The 16,688-nt window shown below is 42.1% G+C and overlaps 1 protein-coding gene across 1 annotated transcript; it reads left to right on the plus strand.

The window, feature by feature from the left end:
* Positions 1 to 1,038: 1,038 nt before the first annotated feature.
* On the plus strand, positions 1,039 to 13,186 carry LOC110525729 (phosphoinositide-3-kinase-interacting protein 1). The gene is made up of 6 exons (XM_021606127.2): positions 1,039 to 1,320; positions 1,710 to 1,838; positions 2,258 to 2,374; positions 3,834 to 4,007; positions 4,314 to 4,392; positions 11,267 to 13,186. The coding sequence occupies exons 1-6, from the start codon at positions 1,254 to 1,256 to the stop codon at positions 11,484 to 11,486; spliced, it is 786 nt and encodes a 261-aa protein (XP_021461802.2). The 5' UTR covers positions 1,039 to 1,253; the 3' UTR covers positions 11,487 to 13,186.
* Positions 13,187 to 16,688: the final 3,502 nt, after the last annotated feature.

The following is a 16,688-nucleotide window of genomic DNA, read 5'->3' on the forward strand; positions in this document are numbered from 1 at the left end:
ACAAATAATTAAAGAGCAGCAGTAGAATAGCAATAGCGAGGCTATATACAGGGGGTACCGGTACAGAGTCAATGTGCGGGGGGCACCGGTTAGTCAAGGTAATTGAGGTAATATGTACATGTAGGTAGTTATTAAAGTGACTATGCATAGATAATAACAGAGAGTAGCAGCAATGCAAATAGTCTGGGTAGCCATTTGATTAGATGTTCAGGAGTCTTATGACTTGGGGGTAATAATTGAGGTAATATGTTAAGTGTTGCAAGTCAAGTCTATTACCAGCACTCATACTTTATAGTGTGAGTCTTTTGGGGTAATCTTTGGACAGCTCAGGAAGGCAGAGAGGCTTTTTGAGAGATACAGTGGGACGGTGTCAGGACTCTGGGCAGTCTCTATATTGTATGCTGGTGAAGTAGGGCAGGGGGGAAATCATTTATGAGTTCCGTAATGTGTTCCATTGGGCCTAGTGGGCCAGCAGGCTGAATGGGGAACAAACAAGGGACAAGTGTTTCAATGCTGTTACTCTAAGGAGCTTCTCATTGTTTCATTTTCTGCAATTCATTTTGCCACGTCTCCTGCAGCCGATAATGTAGTTGGTGGGGCAGTGGGTTGGCTTTGCTCTGTGCTGCCAAAGGAGGAGATCACCTAAATCTTACCATCAAAAGAAGATTAGAAAAAAGGATGATACAATTGATCAGTTGGATCAGTATAACAAGGCCATCTAAAAACATTTTCATTTAACACAGTTCATTCAAATCAACAGATCCTAAAGGAACCATATATTATTTACTTATACAAACTACATTTTAGCTGCTCAAACATCAAGAGAAACAGTGAGTTATTCAAATCGTATAACTACATGACGATACGATATTAAAAGGTGTACTATTCAGTGCCGAGTAACCAATCTGAGCATGTCAATTTGGTCTCAATGGATGGAGCGAGTTTCTGAGTGGAGCACTTTTGGCTCTACGTCTAGGACATTGAAAAGGGCAGAGCGCCGCAGCTGCCGCTGCCCGGTACTGCAGTGCAAAGGGGCGTTCCTTGTCCGAGAGAGCGAGAGAGAGAGGCTGTTTACGAAGAAAACAGATCTTGCTTTGACAAGAAGAAGGGCTCGTCTGCAGAGAGGAGAGCAGTTTGACTGAATTATTCAGCATAGGCTCTTCCACAACAAAATATATTGTTATTTTTAAATAACCCATCTATTTCCTTTCGTGCACTGATCATTTTTCGTTTTTATTCATCCTGTCGACGGAATGTTTTTCTCGCTGCACTTTGTTTTGCTAAGCATTGCTTTAGCGGACAGAACACCCAATGCTGAAGGTAACACAATACTCTTATTACGACGACTGAAAAGCAATGCCTTTGTTCACACTAGTCTATTTATTATTACATATAATGTTTATTTGTTTTTGTTATATACTCAATATACTCACTTTATCAGTTAAGAATTGTATGGTTACATTATGACTTAGGACCTGAGAAATTGAGTCCAAGAAAATGCAAGTTCTAAAATGTATTTGTTTACAACAAGGAGATTCAAGAATACATTTTGTTGATAATTAATATGAATGTACGATTACAGCACTTTCGTGGCAATTCCTTGTTGAATGTGTTACTTCTAGATTCTGCACTTACAGTATGTTGATGTTTTATTTGCTATTCATTTCAACTGAACACGTTAATTTTTCCATAAATCAATGTGTCCCCAGACTGCATCAAATCCAACGGTGTAGAGTACAGAGGGGAGCAACAGAGGTCCTACACAGGACTAACCTGTCTGAACTGGACCAACACAACCCGGGACTATGATGTTATGGCGTATAGAGATTCACAAATGGGTAAATTACATTGTCATTTCATGACACAATCAAACATGTAATATACCATCAAATTGATAGTTCATTGATTTGACAAGTTCTCACCGGCCACCATTGCTGAAGTGTTCACTAGAAGTGCCCTGGTTTAAATGGCACATTTGTTGTGATGGTAAAAATGTTTGTTTGGTTATAGATGTTCCTGACACGAGTGTATAACTCGAGGCTCTAGTCTCTCTGTGTGGGTTATATTAGTAAGGTCAGGGTTGATGCATTTTAATATTGTTGGCAAAATACAGAGCCAGAGCATGCATTTCAGTAGTACAGTATATTTCATACCCTTTGTGTTCATTATGCAAGCTTGTAATGAATTATACCGTGAGGGTTTTTCCACCCGTGAGGAACAGTGAGGATGTTGATGTCATTTTCTTCATGCTCTGTAGGTATTGGGGAACATAACTACTGCCGTAACCCAGACTCATCTGAGAAGCCCTGGTGCTACGTGACTGGCCCAGATGCTGAGGCACAGAGACAGTCATGTGCCATTGACACCTGCAAAGGTATTTAGCTTCCCAGTCATAAAAAAAGTAATAATCGGTCTAATAGAAATAAACATATACCTGGCAGAGGGAATATATATATTATCCACACATTGAAATGTAGGTCAGGGCTGGGTAAAAACACATTATTGGATGAGGAGGGGGGGCTACTTCCTCTGCCCTTCCCTAAATGTATTCCCAAAGCAGTTCTCGGAAAGGAAAGTCACTGTAGTTGAGAAATAGCTAACTTTAAAGAGGTGAAATGTAAATGTTTTTCTCCGAACTAACCCTGTGAATATTATTATTAAGGTGCGAGGCTCTAGAAGTGTTATGGTGGGAATGTCCCCCTAAGAGTTGGCCTTGAGAACCAAGTAAACTAATGGGAGGCGTGTCTTTCTTTCTCGGGAACCTAGAATGTATTTCTTCTCAAGTTCTAGGAGGCAAGTTCTAAACTGACTTGCCTAGTTAAATAAAGAATACATTTTAAAAAAGGAAACTAGAGATCTTTAGCTGAAGATTTTTAGACAAGAGATATCTGTAGTTATTTTTTTATGGTTATGCATTTAAACACAAACTGCTGCATTTTATTTTTAATAACCCTGCTGATTAGGCATATCTGGAGAAGTTTCTTCTCCCATGTGAACAGCTGTGAGAGAAGAGTCAATCCACCATGAGGCTGTTTCCTGGGGGTTTGATCTTTGACCTCTCATTGTCTGGGAAGACAATACATGTCAAACAATAACAAGGGCCCTGTCCTTAAGGAACCTGCAGATGCTACATTTTAAAGAGCCATAGCTTGTTAGGTAGGCGGCTGCCTAAAGTTAGGTATAAGCCTGAAACTCTTACTCAACCCATTGGTGGAAATGAGACCTTTCCCATGGAGACAGCAGGCAATTGGCTAATGCTGGCTATGACCTCATGTTCTTTAACTCCAGCAGAGTTGGTAAACACCTTTTTTGGAGAGCAGATGTTGACATCCGCAGCTGCAGTTTCCTTTTCGATTGAGACTGCGATCACGTCACGTGTAGTGCGCTTCTGCCCCATTGTGCTGTGAAATGGCTGTCATTTTTGATTATGCATTTTCTTTATAGAACTGCTTCCAAAGTAAACAAATTAGACTAATCCAGTAGCTCTCCTGCCCATCTGAGGATAGCCTCTGTGTCAACTTTATTGATGTCAAACAAGGTAGTGATTAAAAACCATGCTATTTACTACATGGAACCAAGTGGAAATTAGTTTCCTCCTCCATTCACTCATTTATTTTATCTCAATGTTGATTCTACAATAAAGCACGTAAAGAGCCTCTTCTGGCCGGCCTGGGAAATGTGAATCATTAAACAAGAAATAGAGTTAAAACTATTACTATCATGTGTCCTAAAGTACAGAAACCCAAATACAACATCGGAAAAAACAGAAAGCAAACTTACATGGCGGTTGGTCAGTGTTTGGGGACTAGATGTTGATCATATTGTCTCCACAGACGAAGCCCCTACAGAGGCAGAAGCAGGCCCCCTCACCACAGCACAGACAGAGATCTTTGAGCCGGCCAAGTCTGGGCTTGCCCAGGGAGGGGGTAATGCGGTCCAGCCAGTCATGGGCATCATCCAGAGGGTACGCACAGGACCCAAGAAGAAGAAGGACCTGGGCACTCTTGGTATGTCCTGATCTCATTGCTGAGCCATAGGGAAAAGGGGCGATGCCATAGGGCCATAACATGTGAACCTAAAGGGACAGTATTAAAAAGAACGGGCCAGCTTGATGCAGCTCGGCTTGGTACAATGAGATGGATATAAATGGTCATGAGTTATAAAGGATTCAAAATATTCTCATAGTCATAACAGCATTATTTACCTCACTGCAAGTGAACTGCACTGATATGCACATTTTCAAATACATACTGTATATAAACTTTTGTGAATTCAGTTTGGTAACCAGAGCCGGTTTGTCATGTCTCTTTCAGGCTATGTGGTTGGCATCCTCATGATGTCCATTATCATCCTCCTCGGGGTGGGCATCACCTTCGGATACTTCTACAAGAGGTCAGTATCAGCCACTATGCTACATTAGGTGCTACAACTGGAGAGACATTACAACCCTAGCTATGTTTTACTACTTTGTTAGGTTGTATCACGTGGTATGTGTGAGTGACATAAGAACTAGAGTACATGGCGTGCACCACAAGACTAAATGGTGCCTCTCCGGAGAGTAGGAACACAATGTTTCATCGATTTGCAACAGATGCTTTGTTCTACTGTGAGAGAGACAGTGGTGTAGTGGTGATTCAAAACTGGAATGTAGCGTTGCAAAGGCAAGTTTAGACTTGTCGTGTTCATGATGAAGGCAGCAGCTCTGAGTGCTTGGAACCTCTTTGGCGGAATGCCAGTGGGTGGAGGGAGGGCATGTGTGGGCAGTGGGCACAGAATGTTACCAGGATGTAGAGCAATGTCACTCGGATGTAATGAGACCAACTGCCACAAAGACAACAACAACGTGAAAACAAGAAACGGAATGGAAAAACAGGGGAAGAGAATGCCTGTGGTCTGGGTATTTTAGGCACCCACGTTTGATTCTGAAAGAGTAGAGAGAGAGGGGGGGGGGTGTAATGTGATGCTTGCTTAGCCTCCTACATGTATAGTAAACATGCAATATCACATATTGATGGTGAATCCATGCCACCAATGATATGTGTATGTGTTGATTAGATCAATTTCCAATCATATGTACATACAGAGTTTTAGCCTTTTTCTTTCTCATGCAGTAATATCAGGTTTAGGGAAAAGGTACAGCCTCTGAAACCCAGGCGTGTCGAGTCAACGAGACAAGATTTGGAAGGATAGCCGCACAATAAGTAAATAGCGAAGGTTAGGAGGATTTGCTGATTCCTAAAATGACATAACGCAGACCCAATGTGTAGAATCAGTGCTGTAGTGGGGCGTAGTGTCGCATAGAAGCAGGGGGCAGGAAGAGGCTCCTGGCCAACAGTATGGCATGTTCCCTGTGCCGGCTGGGGCTCAGCAGATAGCAGACCTCACAACACCCTCAGATTGTGTCCCGAATGGCACTCAATTCCCGACATAGTGCACTACTTTTTACCAGAGCCCTATATAGGGAATAGGGTGCCATTTGAGACAACTCCAGTCACCTGCCTGGACTGGGTTTGCTCATACTGCCTAGACTGGCTTAGCTCATACTGCAGCATGCCTGCCACCACCTACCCCCAGTCTCCATCAAAACATTCCCTTCCCTGTACCAGACCAGATACTGCCTTGAACCGCCCCTGTCATTTCTGCTACCTCAAGATTAATGGACACTGTTAAAAATACCCTCTTCCAATGATATGAGACTCAGCTTGGGACACTTAAAAATAGCCTCATCCAATGATATGAGACTGAGCATGGGACACTACCTCTCGTTCTTGTCATGAATAAAAATCAGGACCCAAGATGGCTCTCCCAAGTGTTTTGAAAGATTATCCAGGCCAAAATAAGTTGCTGAGGCACGCTATGATGAGCCTCTCTGATTTAAAGCTGTGTTTTCCTGAGGTTAAAGACATTAGTTCTGCAAACTGCAGTGTGAAATAGCAACTGTCAACCCCATGTGTGTGTATATAATCTGCCCCAACACTATGATCAGTACCACACAGTGGCGGAACTAGAGTTTTATACATGGGGTGGCCAAGGCTACTTCAGGGGGTCCATAGACCATGACAGAAAATGAGTGTGTAATCCTAACATGGCATCTAAGGAGCATGAATTAATCGTAGGATTACTGATTGGAGGTAGAAGTGATAATTCACGTAACGCGGAGTTCTTCAATGTGGCAGATAGTGTGGTCCAAAAGGGTTACTTCATATAAAGGGTTACTTCACTAGAATTCTATAACATACTATGGATAGTCAGTGTCTCTACCTCAGAACTGCAGCTCAATTTCTTTCTCTCTCACATTACACACACACACACACACGAGAGACTTGAATCACTCTGTTTTCATTCATATATAATCTGGGTCTATAAGTGTTGAACATCCAAAATATTTTTGAGAAAATTCTATATATATAATAAGATAGCATGTGTGTGTTACATAAATTGCATAGTTTATTTACAAAAAATGTTATTTACAAAAAAACACTGCAATTTGACACACCTGGTATCAAGCAGAAATGGACTTTAAAAATAATTTGTGCCCATCAATATTACAAATTTAGATTATCATATTTATGCTCATATATATTATGTTAACTAATAGCAAAGAAACGTTTTGGAATTGGCCTAATCAAGGCAATCAATTATAATTTGTGAGACATCTAATCTTTCAGCTGACTGAAAGTGTAAAAATCTTTCGTGGATGGCCCCGTTGTAATAGTACCTCACAACTAAAGACTTTTGTTATTTTTTCTTTAAATCTTTGGTTTCATCTGCAATTACACTAAAAACGTAACTTTCTTTTACTTCTCTTATTATTTCACTTTGTACCATCTCAGCTCAGCCCTCAAGAACTTTGTTCTGGATTTGGTGGCTTGTGTACTTAGCATTGCCACATGCATTCATCCTCTTCTCCATGAGAGGGTCATGCTTTGCTATTTCTTCTAAGATTGTCAAAAAATGACCCTTGTTGTGAGAGTCATCAGACTCCCGATGACCTCTGTGCTATATTTTGAGTGATAGTTAATAGGAGCACATCTGCAATTGTTTTAATGTAAGTACAGTTTTCCTCCACTTTCTTTTTCCAGTCCTTATTTATGACATCTAACATTGATGAGTTGCTGTCAATATCCCTTTTATGGTGATTCCAAGCATACATAGCATTGATATGATGCTCTGCCTCCGAATGGAGCTTAAACCCAGAATCTTTAAACAGCGCCTTTTTCCAGTTACAAAAACCTGACTGTGATGTGAAGGCAGATTCAGGTGCATTGGGCAGAGAAACATGACTGTGATGTGAAGGCAGATTCAGGTGCATTGGGCAGAGAAACATGACTGTGATGTGAAGGCAGATTCAGGTGTATTGGGCAGAGAAACATGACTGTGATGTGAAGGCAGATTCAGGTGTATTGGGCAGAGAAACATGACTGTGATGTGAAGGCAGATTCAGGTGTATTGGGCAGAGAAACATGACTGTGATGTGAAGGCAGATTCAGGTGCATTGGGCAGAGAAACATGACTGTGATGTGAAGGCAGATTCAGGTGCATTGGGCAGAGAAACATGACTGTGATGTGAAGGCAGATTCAGGTGTATTGGGCAGAGAAACATGACCGTGATGTGAAGGCAGATTCAGGTGCATTGGGCAGAGAAACATGACTGTGATGTGAAGGCAGATTCAGGTGTATTGGGCAGAGAAACATGACTGTGATGTGAAGGCAGATTCAGGTGCATTGGGCAGAGAAACATGACTGTGATGTGAAGGCAGATTCAGGTGCATTGGGCAGAGAAACATGACTGTGATGTGAAGGCAGATTCAGGTGCATTGGGCAGAGAAACATGACTGTGATGTGAAGGCAGATTCAGGTGTATTGGGCAGAGAAACATGACTGTGATGTGAAGGCAGATTCAGGTGCATTGGGCAGAGAAACATGACTGTGATGTGAAGGCAGATTCAGGTGTATTGGGCAGAGAAACATGACTGTGATGTGAAGGCAGATTCAGGTGCATTGGGCAGAGAAACATGACTGTGATGTGAAGGCAGATTCAGGTGTATTGGGCAGAGAAACATGACCGTGATGTGAAGGCAGATTCAGGTGCATTGGGCAGAGAAACATGACTGTGATGTGAAGGCAGATTCAGGTGCATTGGGCAGAGAAACATGACTGTGATGTGAAGGCAGATTCAGGTGTATTGGGCAGAGAAACATGACTGTGATGTGAAGGCAGATTCAGGTGCATTGGGCAGAGAAAAATGCCTACAGGTAAAACAATAAGTTGAATCTTGACTTACAGAATATTTAAGCCATGAATTGTCCTTATACCAGGCGCTGTTGAAAGCCCCTTTCCTAGTACCATGCTGAGTTCTGGGAAATGTTTTCAAACACGGCTGGACCCTCTTCTCTGGATCTTGAAATGTCTGAAATACACTTTAAATAATGTGTCATATCTCTATGGAAAGGGATCCACAAGATTAGATACTAACAGCTGCTAACTAAAATGTGTAGTTTAAAGTATAGGCCTGGCCTACCATTGGGTGTAGTTTAAAGTATAGACCTGGCCTACCATTGGGTGTAGTTTAAAGTATAGGCCTGGCCTACCATTGGGTGTAGTTTAAAGTATAGGCCTGGCCTACCATTGGGTGTAGTTTAAAGTATAGGCCTGGCCTACCATTGGGTGTAGTTTAAAGTATAGGCCTGGCCTACCATTGGGTGTAGTTTAAAGTATAGGCCTGGCCTACCATTGGGTGTAGTTTAAAGTATAGGCCTGGCCTACCATTAGGTGTAGTTTAAAGTATAGGCCTGGCCTACCATTGGGTGTAGTTTAAAGTATAGGCCTGGCCTACCATTGGGTGTAGTTTAAAGTATAGGCCTGGCCTACCATTGGGTGTAGTTTAAAGTATAGGCCTGGCCTACCATTGGGTCCTTTTGGAACAGCATATCTGGTGTTTGATGCAGTAGGGAGGGGCTCGATGACATCTCCTGGCAGCTCTGGCTCACTGTCCTGCTCAGAGTCAGAGGTCTCTGTGTCATCCCTTGATACATCTATTACATTAAAATAACACAAGAACCATTAGTGTATAATCAAAATAAAAATACCACAGCCATCAAACAAGAACACACATGAATCAACAACCAACATTTTAAAGTGAGGCTTAATCTGACAAAACCATCTATTAAAAGCTGAAGCTAAACTTAAATTCTGAACTGGGCATGTGACTGACTGTCTGGTGGATGCTCTGACCTGGTGTTGGTAGACTAGGTCCTTGTGAAGTCTGACCACACTGACTCTGACTAGCCTCAGGTAGGGAGCTGCTCTGGGGTCCGGTGGTGATGCAAAGGCTGGGGTCTATTTGCACCTGATCTGCCTGTTTCTGCCTCTTTAAAAAAAGTCTGACCCAATGCAAAAATAAGACAGTCTATGGTTACATATAAGCATCCAATTACCCACATTTTAGTCCAATCTCAATCTCAATTATAAATCCCCTTTATCATAACTGTACGTTAAAATCAACTACCGGCCTAAGTTACTAGTTAGATCATGGCTGGCCCTACTCTGCAGTAAGTTACTAATTAGATCATGGCTAGGACTACTCTGCAGTAAGTTACTAATTAGATCATGGCTAGGACTACTCTGCAGTAAGTTACTAGTTAGATCATGGCTAGGACTACTCTGCAGTAAGTTACTAGTTAGATCATGGCTGGCCCTACTCTCCAGTAAGTTACTAGTTAGATCATGGCTGGCCCTACTCTCCAGTAAGTTACTAGTTAGATCATGGCTGGCCCTACTCTCCAGTAAGTTACTAGTTAGATCATGGCTAGGACTACTCTGCAGTAAGTTACTAGTTAGATCATGGCTAGGACTACTCTGCAGTAAGTTACTAGTTAGATCATGGCTGGCACTACTCTGCAGTAAGTTACTAGTTAGATCATGGCTAGCCCTACTCTGCAGTAAGTTACTAGTTAGATCATGGCTAGGACTACTCTGCAGTAAGTTACTAGTTAGATCATGGCTGGCCCTACTCTGCAGTAAGTTACTAGTTAGATCATGGCTAGCCCTACTCTCCAGTAAGTTACTAGTTAGATCATGGCTAGCCCTACTCTGCAGTAAGTTACTAGTTAGATCATGGCTAGGACTACTCTGCAGTAAGTTACTAGTTAGATCATGGCTGGCCCTACTCTGCAGTAAGTTACTAGTTAGATCATGGCTAGCCCTACTCTCCAGTAAGTTACTAGTTAGATCATGGCTAGCCCTACTCTGCAGTAAGTTACTAGTTAGATCATGGCTAGCCCTACTCTCCAGTAAATTACTAGTTAGATCATGGCTGGCCCTACTCTCCAGTAAGTTACTAGTTAGATCATGGCTAGGACTACTCTGCAGTAAGTTACTAGTTAGATCATGGCTGGCCCTACTCTGCAGTAAGTTACTAGTTAGATCATGGCTAGGACTACTCTGCAGTAAGTTACTAGTTAGATCATGGCTAGCCCTACTCTGCAGTAAGTAACTTAGCTAGCTAAAATTTCTTACACCTTTACGATAGCAAACAGGCTATCTGCAAATTGTGGTAATCTTTTGAGTAACGTTAACAGATTGATAATAACAATTGTTTGTTTTGAGTTCAAGTACGAAAATCTGAGTTAATGGATTTCAAATGGCTGAATGTTAACTTGCTGAACACTGACAGCTGTAACCTACTAGTTACCCCACATTAGCTAAATATTCGTATACTGTAACTTACGACACTGCACTGTATATGCGTGTATTACTAGCACAGATGTAAACATAATGTTAGGCTAAATTGGGAACCAATCTCTCTTATCTTATGAACTGTCTGTTAACGTTAGACCTTTGGCTCCATTAACTTACACAGCGACTCAACTTTCGTAAAAGTTGTTCAGGAAACCTAAACCCGACGCTGAACCTTAACTTACTTCAAATATGATGCTTTCACCAATCGCGAAAAGAGCTAGTGGATCTGTGAAAATGTTCTCTTCTTCTTCTGTTTGTTCTTCTTCTGTATCTCGCAACCAACGTTAATATTCTCTCCTCCTCGTCCTCGATTTGAAAACGTCTAAATAATTGCTTCTTTCAACAAGAGGGGAAATGAGATGTCAATCAGCATCAAACTGCCAGTAGGGAATGACATTTTGGTGTGGCACCCGGGGTGGCCAATCCGATGTCAGTGGTGTCCAGTGCCACCCCGGACACCCCTCTGGCTCCGCCCCTGGTACCACAGTCCACCTAACCTGTTCTGTCTATGTGTTGTTTGCTGCAGAGGTCGGGACCTGAAGCAGCAGCATGACCAGCGTGTGTATGAGCGGGAGATGCAGAGGATCACCCTGCCCCTGTCGGCCTTCTCCAACCCAACCTGTGAGTTGCTGGATGAAAACACCATCGTCATCACGGCCGAGAAGCAGACCCCCACCCAGGATGGTATGGTAGGGGAGGGGGGAGACCCCCTGATGGGCCATCAGGCTGGTACACCAGGAGCCTGAGCACTGACCACCCCACTGGACTGGGAATGGACCATGACATTTGAACCTCAGAGGATCAAAACACTCCCCTAGCCTGACCTCCCTCTGCCCCCAAATCACCCCCCTGTTAAAGGCCTACAAGGAGAAGGGATGAGCTCCAAAGACTGAACTGTGTCCTTATTGCCCTGCTTATAACACACACACACACACACACACACACACACACGTGTCACAAAAAGGGAAAGAATACGACACAACATGTGGAGGAGGACTAATTTCACTCCATGTGTAGACCATCTGGTGATGGTTGTGTACAAATGTGAATGTCAGGGATGCTCATTGAGAAATAGTGCATTTAATATCTAAGAAAACATTATCATGGGCTGACCCCCTGCTATAGCAATGGGATGTGTATCAATCAACGTTAATGAGAGAGGGTGATTTTATGAGCTTTGGAATTCATAGCCTTTTCTGCTTTCTTTTTCATATTGAAGTGCGGCAGTTGGGTGTTAAGGGCTTACCAGAGAAAACAATGCTACTCACGTCCCCTGACCCTTTGGCTGTGCTAGGTCAGGTATGGGAGTGCATCTAGTATACAGTAGATGTATAGGATAGCCCTGTTAGACATCTGTGTTTTTCTGTCTGAAAGAGAGTGTTGGAACAGATGTGTGGAGTAATGAATTAGCTTCAGAGAAAATTCATATTAGGTCTAAATCAGATCTGTAAAAGAAAAGGCAACATCTCCCACTCGCTGACGCTGTGGCGTTGCCTTAGCATGATGCATCTGAATGTATTGCATGGTTCCCCCGGTGACCTTTCTGTTTAACTCATCTGAATGTATTGCATGGTTCCCCCGGTGACCTTTCTGTTTAACTCATCTGAAGTCTGTGCGACAAGAAGCCAATATACAGTAACTACAAACATCAGCCATTCGTTGGCTTTACATGAGACGGACTGTATCGTTCCTCAGGTTAAGGAGTGACGGGAAAAGGGAAACCTCTTTTGAAAATCGAAGAGACAGTTTGTTCTCAGGTCAAAATGCAGCAGCACTGGCGTGAAACAGAACACCGCTCAGTCTGCTGTCTGGCTAGAACCAGACAGATCCTGTTGAATGATCTGGACAGAACAGAACAGTCTTTTGTTAAGGGTTGACGCCTGTGACATTAGATTGAATTTAGACCATTGAATTATGTGTCCCAAATGTTTGGGCAAGCAGTGGAGCGAAGTAAAAGAGTGTAAAGAGGCTATATAAGTACAAACCTTTTGAGGTAACCTAGCCTATTAGATATGTACAGGATGGTTTAACTGCTTAATAAGTAGTCTGTCACATTTTGAAATAGGATGCTGAAAGTAATGCCACAGAGTTGGTTAGAAAATGTAACGTATCATCGGAGTCATTGATTTCAGCACAATCTCTTTTGTTGGGATGAAATGTAATATCTTTCTGCTTTACATGGTTGCTCTATTGTTCTGCTAATGCAACCTTGCATCACTCCAAAATGGTATTTTGTGATGAGACTATGAAAATCATTCTGCATCACTGGTTACTTCTCAATCCTTGTGGTTCCTTAATTTTAGTGCAATGTTTTGTAAATATCATTTTCTTCACTTTTGCAATGCATCAAAGTACTGTTGCTCCTCATTGGAGGTTAGTACTTGTATTTGTATGTTTGGCAGATTTTTACTGCTGCGACTGAAATAAAACTGATTTTTGAAAAAGATGAACTGCATTCTCATTCCTCACCCTTAAAGGGGCAATCCGGAATCGAAACAATAACAAAGTGGATTCCCCCTGACCTCTGTTTTAGTAAAAGGCAGAGGGATGTGCCTGGATAAATGTAACCACTCTCAAATTCATAGAGCTATCATGCAAGGACTGACCAAGATATACAAGTGATGGGCCAATAGACACCAAGATTGGCCACTAGATTATAGCCAGCTGATCTCTCCTTAAACCATCAATATGCTCTAAAATCCCCCACACAGCTGATCTCAGTTGCAACCATCATCCACCACCGATTTACCACTTCATAACACGGATATCGGCGTTATCTTGTCCTGATTGCTACCAACATTTTTCAAGTCAATTACGCCCTCTGGCGGGTATTATCAGAACAATTTGATCTTGCTATTTGAACTCACTAAGTGCTGTTGATCTATTTGACAATAATTCTGTACTCTGAAATAAAGCATTCCATTTCCTCATTTAGCACAACAACTCTTTATGAATGGAAAAGTCATGTTGTAGGATACATTTTTCATTTCAAATGTATGTAATCCATTAATGGTCATTTCTTATCAAGAAGGGAAAAGCCAGGAAATATTGCTGAACTGTAGGCTACACATTTAACATTTGAAACTAAACATTGTGATTTTGTTGTATTTGGAATCAAATTATATTGCATTGTAATATTGTGCGGATAGTGGAGATTATTTAATTAAGTTATGTGTAGAACAATGTGATAACACTCAATAGTGAACCTTCAGAATTTCGTTTAGGGCTACTGTACGAAATATTATTTAGGCCAGTAGGTCTACTGTAGCATATTGTAGCCTACTTCATTGAAGAAACAATGTCTGAAATGTGGCAGGGAGAGTCATTTCTTATGATATGGAAGTTGTTCTCCAAAGAAACAGATGCAAAGAGCTTTGTTGTAAAATGATATTTAAATTGTCTATCACACCCGTTGCTGCAATCCATATCACTTTCATTTACAATGTCATTGATTAAAAGTTGGTCTTCAATAACTTTATTTCCGCAGTCATAATCATCGTAATTGACAGGCTACATTTTCCAGTATTATTTCAGTCATAATATGTCACAATATCCCATTTATCTTTTTCATTTTCTATTTCGTTGTTCCTGATACATTACATGACCAAAAGTATGTGGACACCTGCTTGTCGAACAGCTCAATCCAAAATTATGGGCATTAATATGGAGTTGGTCCCCCCTTTGCTACTATAACAGCCTCCAGTCAAGTTCTTCCACACCGATCTCGACAAACCAATTCTGTGTGGACCTTGATTTATGCACGGGAAACAGAAAAGGGCCTTCCCTAAAATGTTGCCACAAAGTTGGAAGCACAGAATTGTCCAGAATGTCATTGTATGCTGTAGCGTTAAGATTTCCCTTCACTGGAACTAAGGGGCAAAGCCCCACCACGAAAAACAGCCCCAGACCATTATTCCTCCATCACTCAACTTTACAGTTGGCACTATACATTGGGGCAGGTAGCGTTCTCCTGGCATCCGCCAAACCCAGATTCATCCGTTGGACTGCTAGATGGTGAAGCGTGGTTCATCACTTCACATGATGCATTTCCACTGCTCCAGAGTCCAATGGAAGCGAGCTTTACACCACTCCAGCCGACGCTTGGCATTGTGCATGGTGTTCTTAGGATTGTGTGCGGCTGCTCGGCCATGGAAACCCATTTCACGAAGCTTACTTGTTGGAAAGGTGGCATCCTATCTGAGAGAGATTGCATGGAGATTGCATGGTTGTGTGCTCGATTTTATACACCTGTCAGCAACGAGTGTGGGAGGGGGATTTGAAGGGGTGTCCACATACCTTTGTATATATAGTGTAGGATGTTTCTTCATTGGGGTGAGAATACTGAAGGCAGGCAATGACCATTTCCGCTGTCAGAGGAAGAGGAAGAGTGAGGCCCAACTCGGCAGAAAATCTGTTTCCGTCCAGCAGATGGCGTTTTTCCATTGCTTCGCCCACCAAGCAAGGAGACCAATGAGTGTGGAATTTGGTCAACAAAACAATAAATGGCTTATTTGCAATGTGAGGTTGATTTGATCAAATTTCGTAATTTCATGTTTCGTAATGCTTAAGTTGTGTACTGATATAAGTAGGACACGTGGCATCCCGGCAACTTTGAGAAAAAACATTTATATCAGAGTTGTCTGATGCATATTCATGCAATGAGGCTTGTAAATAGCAGATTTAAAACGAGACAGAACAATGAAACAGATATTTCATCGGATGTATATATATGAAGCATCCGTTTGGCGTTTCCACCCACTACCAAATATGGCGGTGAGAGGAAGCGCAGTGGCCGGCAGCGGGAGGAGATTCATTTTGGCTGACATTCTGCAAATTTTCTCATCGATGAAACATTTGATTTTAATACAGTTTTTTGTTTCCAAAACTAGAATCTGTTAAGAACAGAGTGGACAAAATATTGTTGTTAAGGAGTGCAATAGTGAATTAAGCTCTGCATATCCGTGCTAGAGGTGTCATTACAGACACCCTGGTTCGAATCCAGGCTGTATCACAACCGGCCGTATCACAACCGGCCGTGATTGGGAGTACCATAAGGCGGCACACAATTTCCACAGCGTCGTCTGGGTTTGGCTGGTGTAGGCCGTCATTGTAAATAAGAATTTGTTCTTAACCGACTTGCCTGGTTAAAAAAACAAAAAAATATAGGCTGTTGTCTGTTTTGGGTTAGTTTGGCATCTCTCTCCATTGAATACAGGCGGTTGACGTCAATAACCTCAATCAAATATTTAAAAAATAATTACAATAATGAGATGTATCCACTAATGCAAAGAAAAGATAGGCGAGAGCTAACGCAACAGGTTAAGTGAATTAACGCAGCAGGTTAGGTGAATTAACGCAGCAGGTTAGGTGAATTAACGCAGCAGGTTAGGTGAGTTAACGCAGCAGGTTAGGAGAATTAACGCCGCAGGTTAGGTGAATTAACGCAGCAGGTTAGGAGAATTAACGCAGCAGGTTAGGAGAATTAACGCAGCAGGTTAGGTGAATTAACGCAGCAGGTTAGGTGAATTAACGCAGCAGGTTAGGTGAATTAACGCAGCAGGTTAGGTGAGTTAACGCAGCAGGTTAGGAGAATTAACGCAGCAGGTTAGGTGAATTAACGCAGCAGGTTAGGTGAGTTAACGCAGCAGGTTAGGAGAATTAGGTTAAAGGTAGTAAAGGGTTAGCGACAATGTTACAGTTGTCAACAACTGTTGTCCCCGAGGCGACCAATAGATAGATAGGTAGCGGTAGGCCTACTCTATATCGCCACAATGGTAGAAATATAAACAAACCATCTGTGGAGACAAATCATTAGTATCATAACACTGGTTTAACACAATGGGTAACTGCATACGTGCAGTGTCTGAAAGTGGGCGTTGCGAAATAAGTGGGGTTATTGAAACATAACAGCTGAGCTAATTGGGCAGATTGGTTGCCACTCAAGAGCG

Source organism: Oncorhynchus mykiss, chromosome 6, assembly GCF_013265735.2.
Source record: "Oncorhynchus mykiss isolate Arlee chromosome 6, USDA_OmykA_1.1, whole genome shotgun sequence".
Classification (NCBI taxonomy): Eukaryota; Metazoa; Chordata; class Actinopteri; order Salmoniformes; family Salmonidae; genus Oncorhynchus; species Oncorhynchus mykiss.

Bases quoted from the DNA above. Each gene is read 5' to 3' on its own strand.
- LOC110525729 (XM_021606127.2), top strand. From the start codon at position 1,254: ATGTTTTTCTCGCTGCACTTTGTTTTGCTAAGCATTGCTTTAGCGGAC. The intron at 1,321-1,709 runs GTAACACAATAC...ATGTGTCCCCAG, and splicing joins CAGAACACCCAATGCTGAAG to ACTGCATCAAATCCAACGGT. The intron at 1,839-2,257 runs GTAAATTACATT...CATGCTCTGTAG, and splicing joins GTATAGAGATTCACAAATGG to GTATTGGGGAACATAACTAC.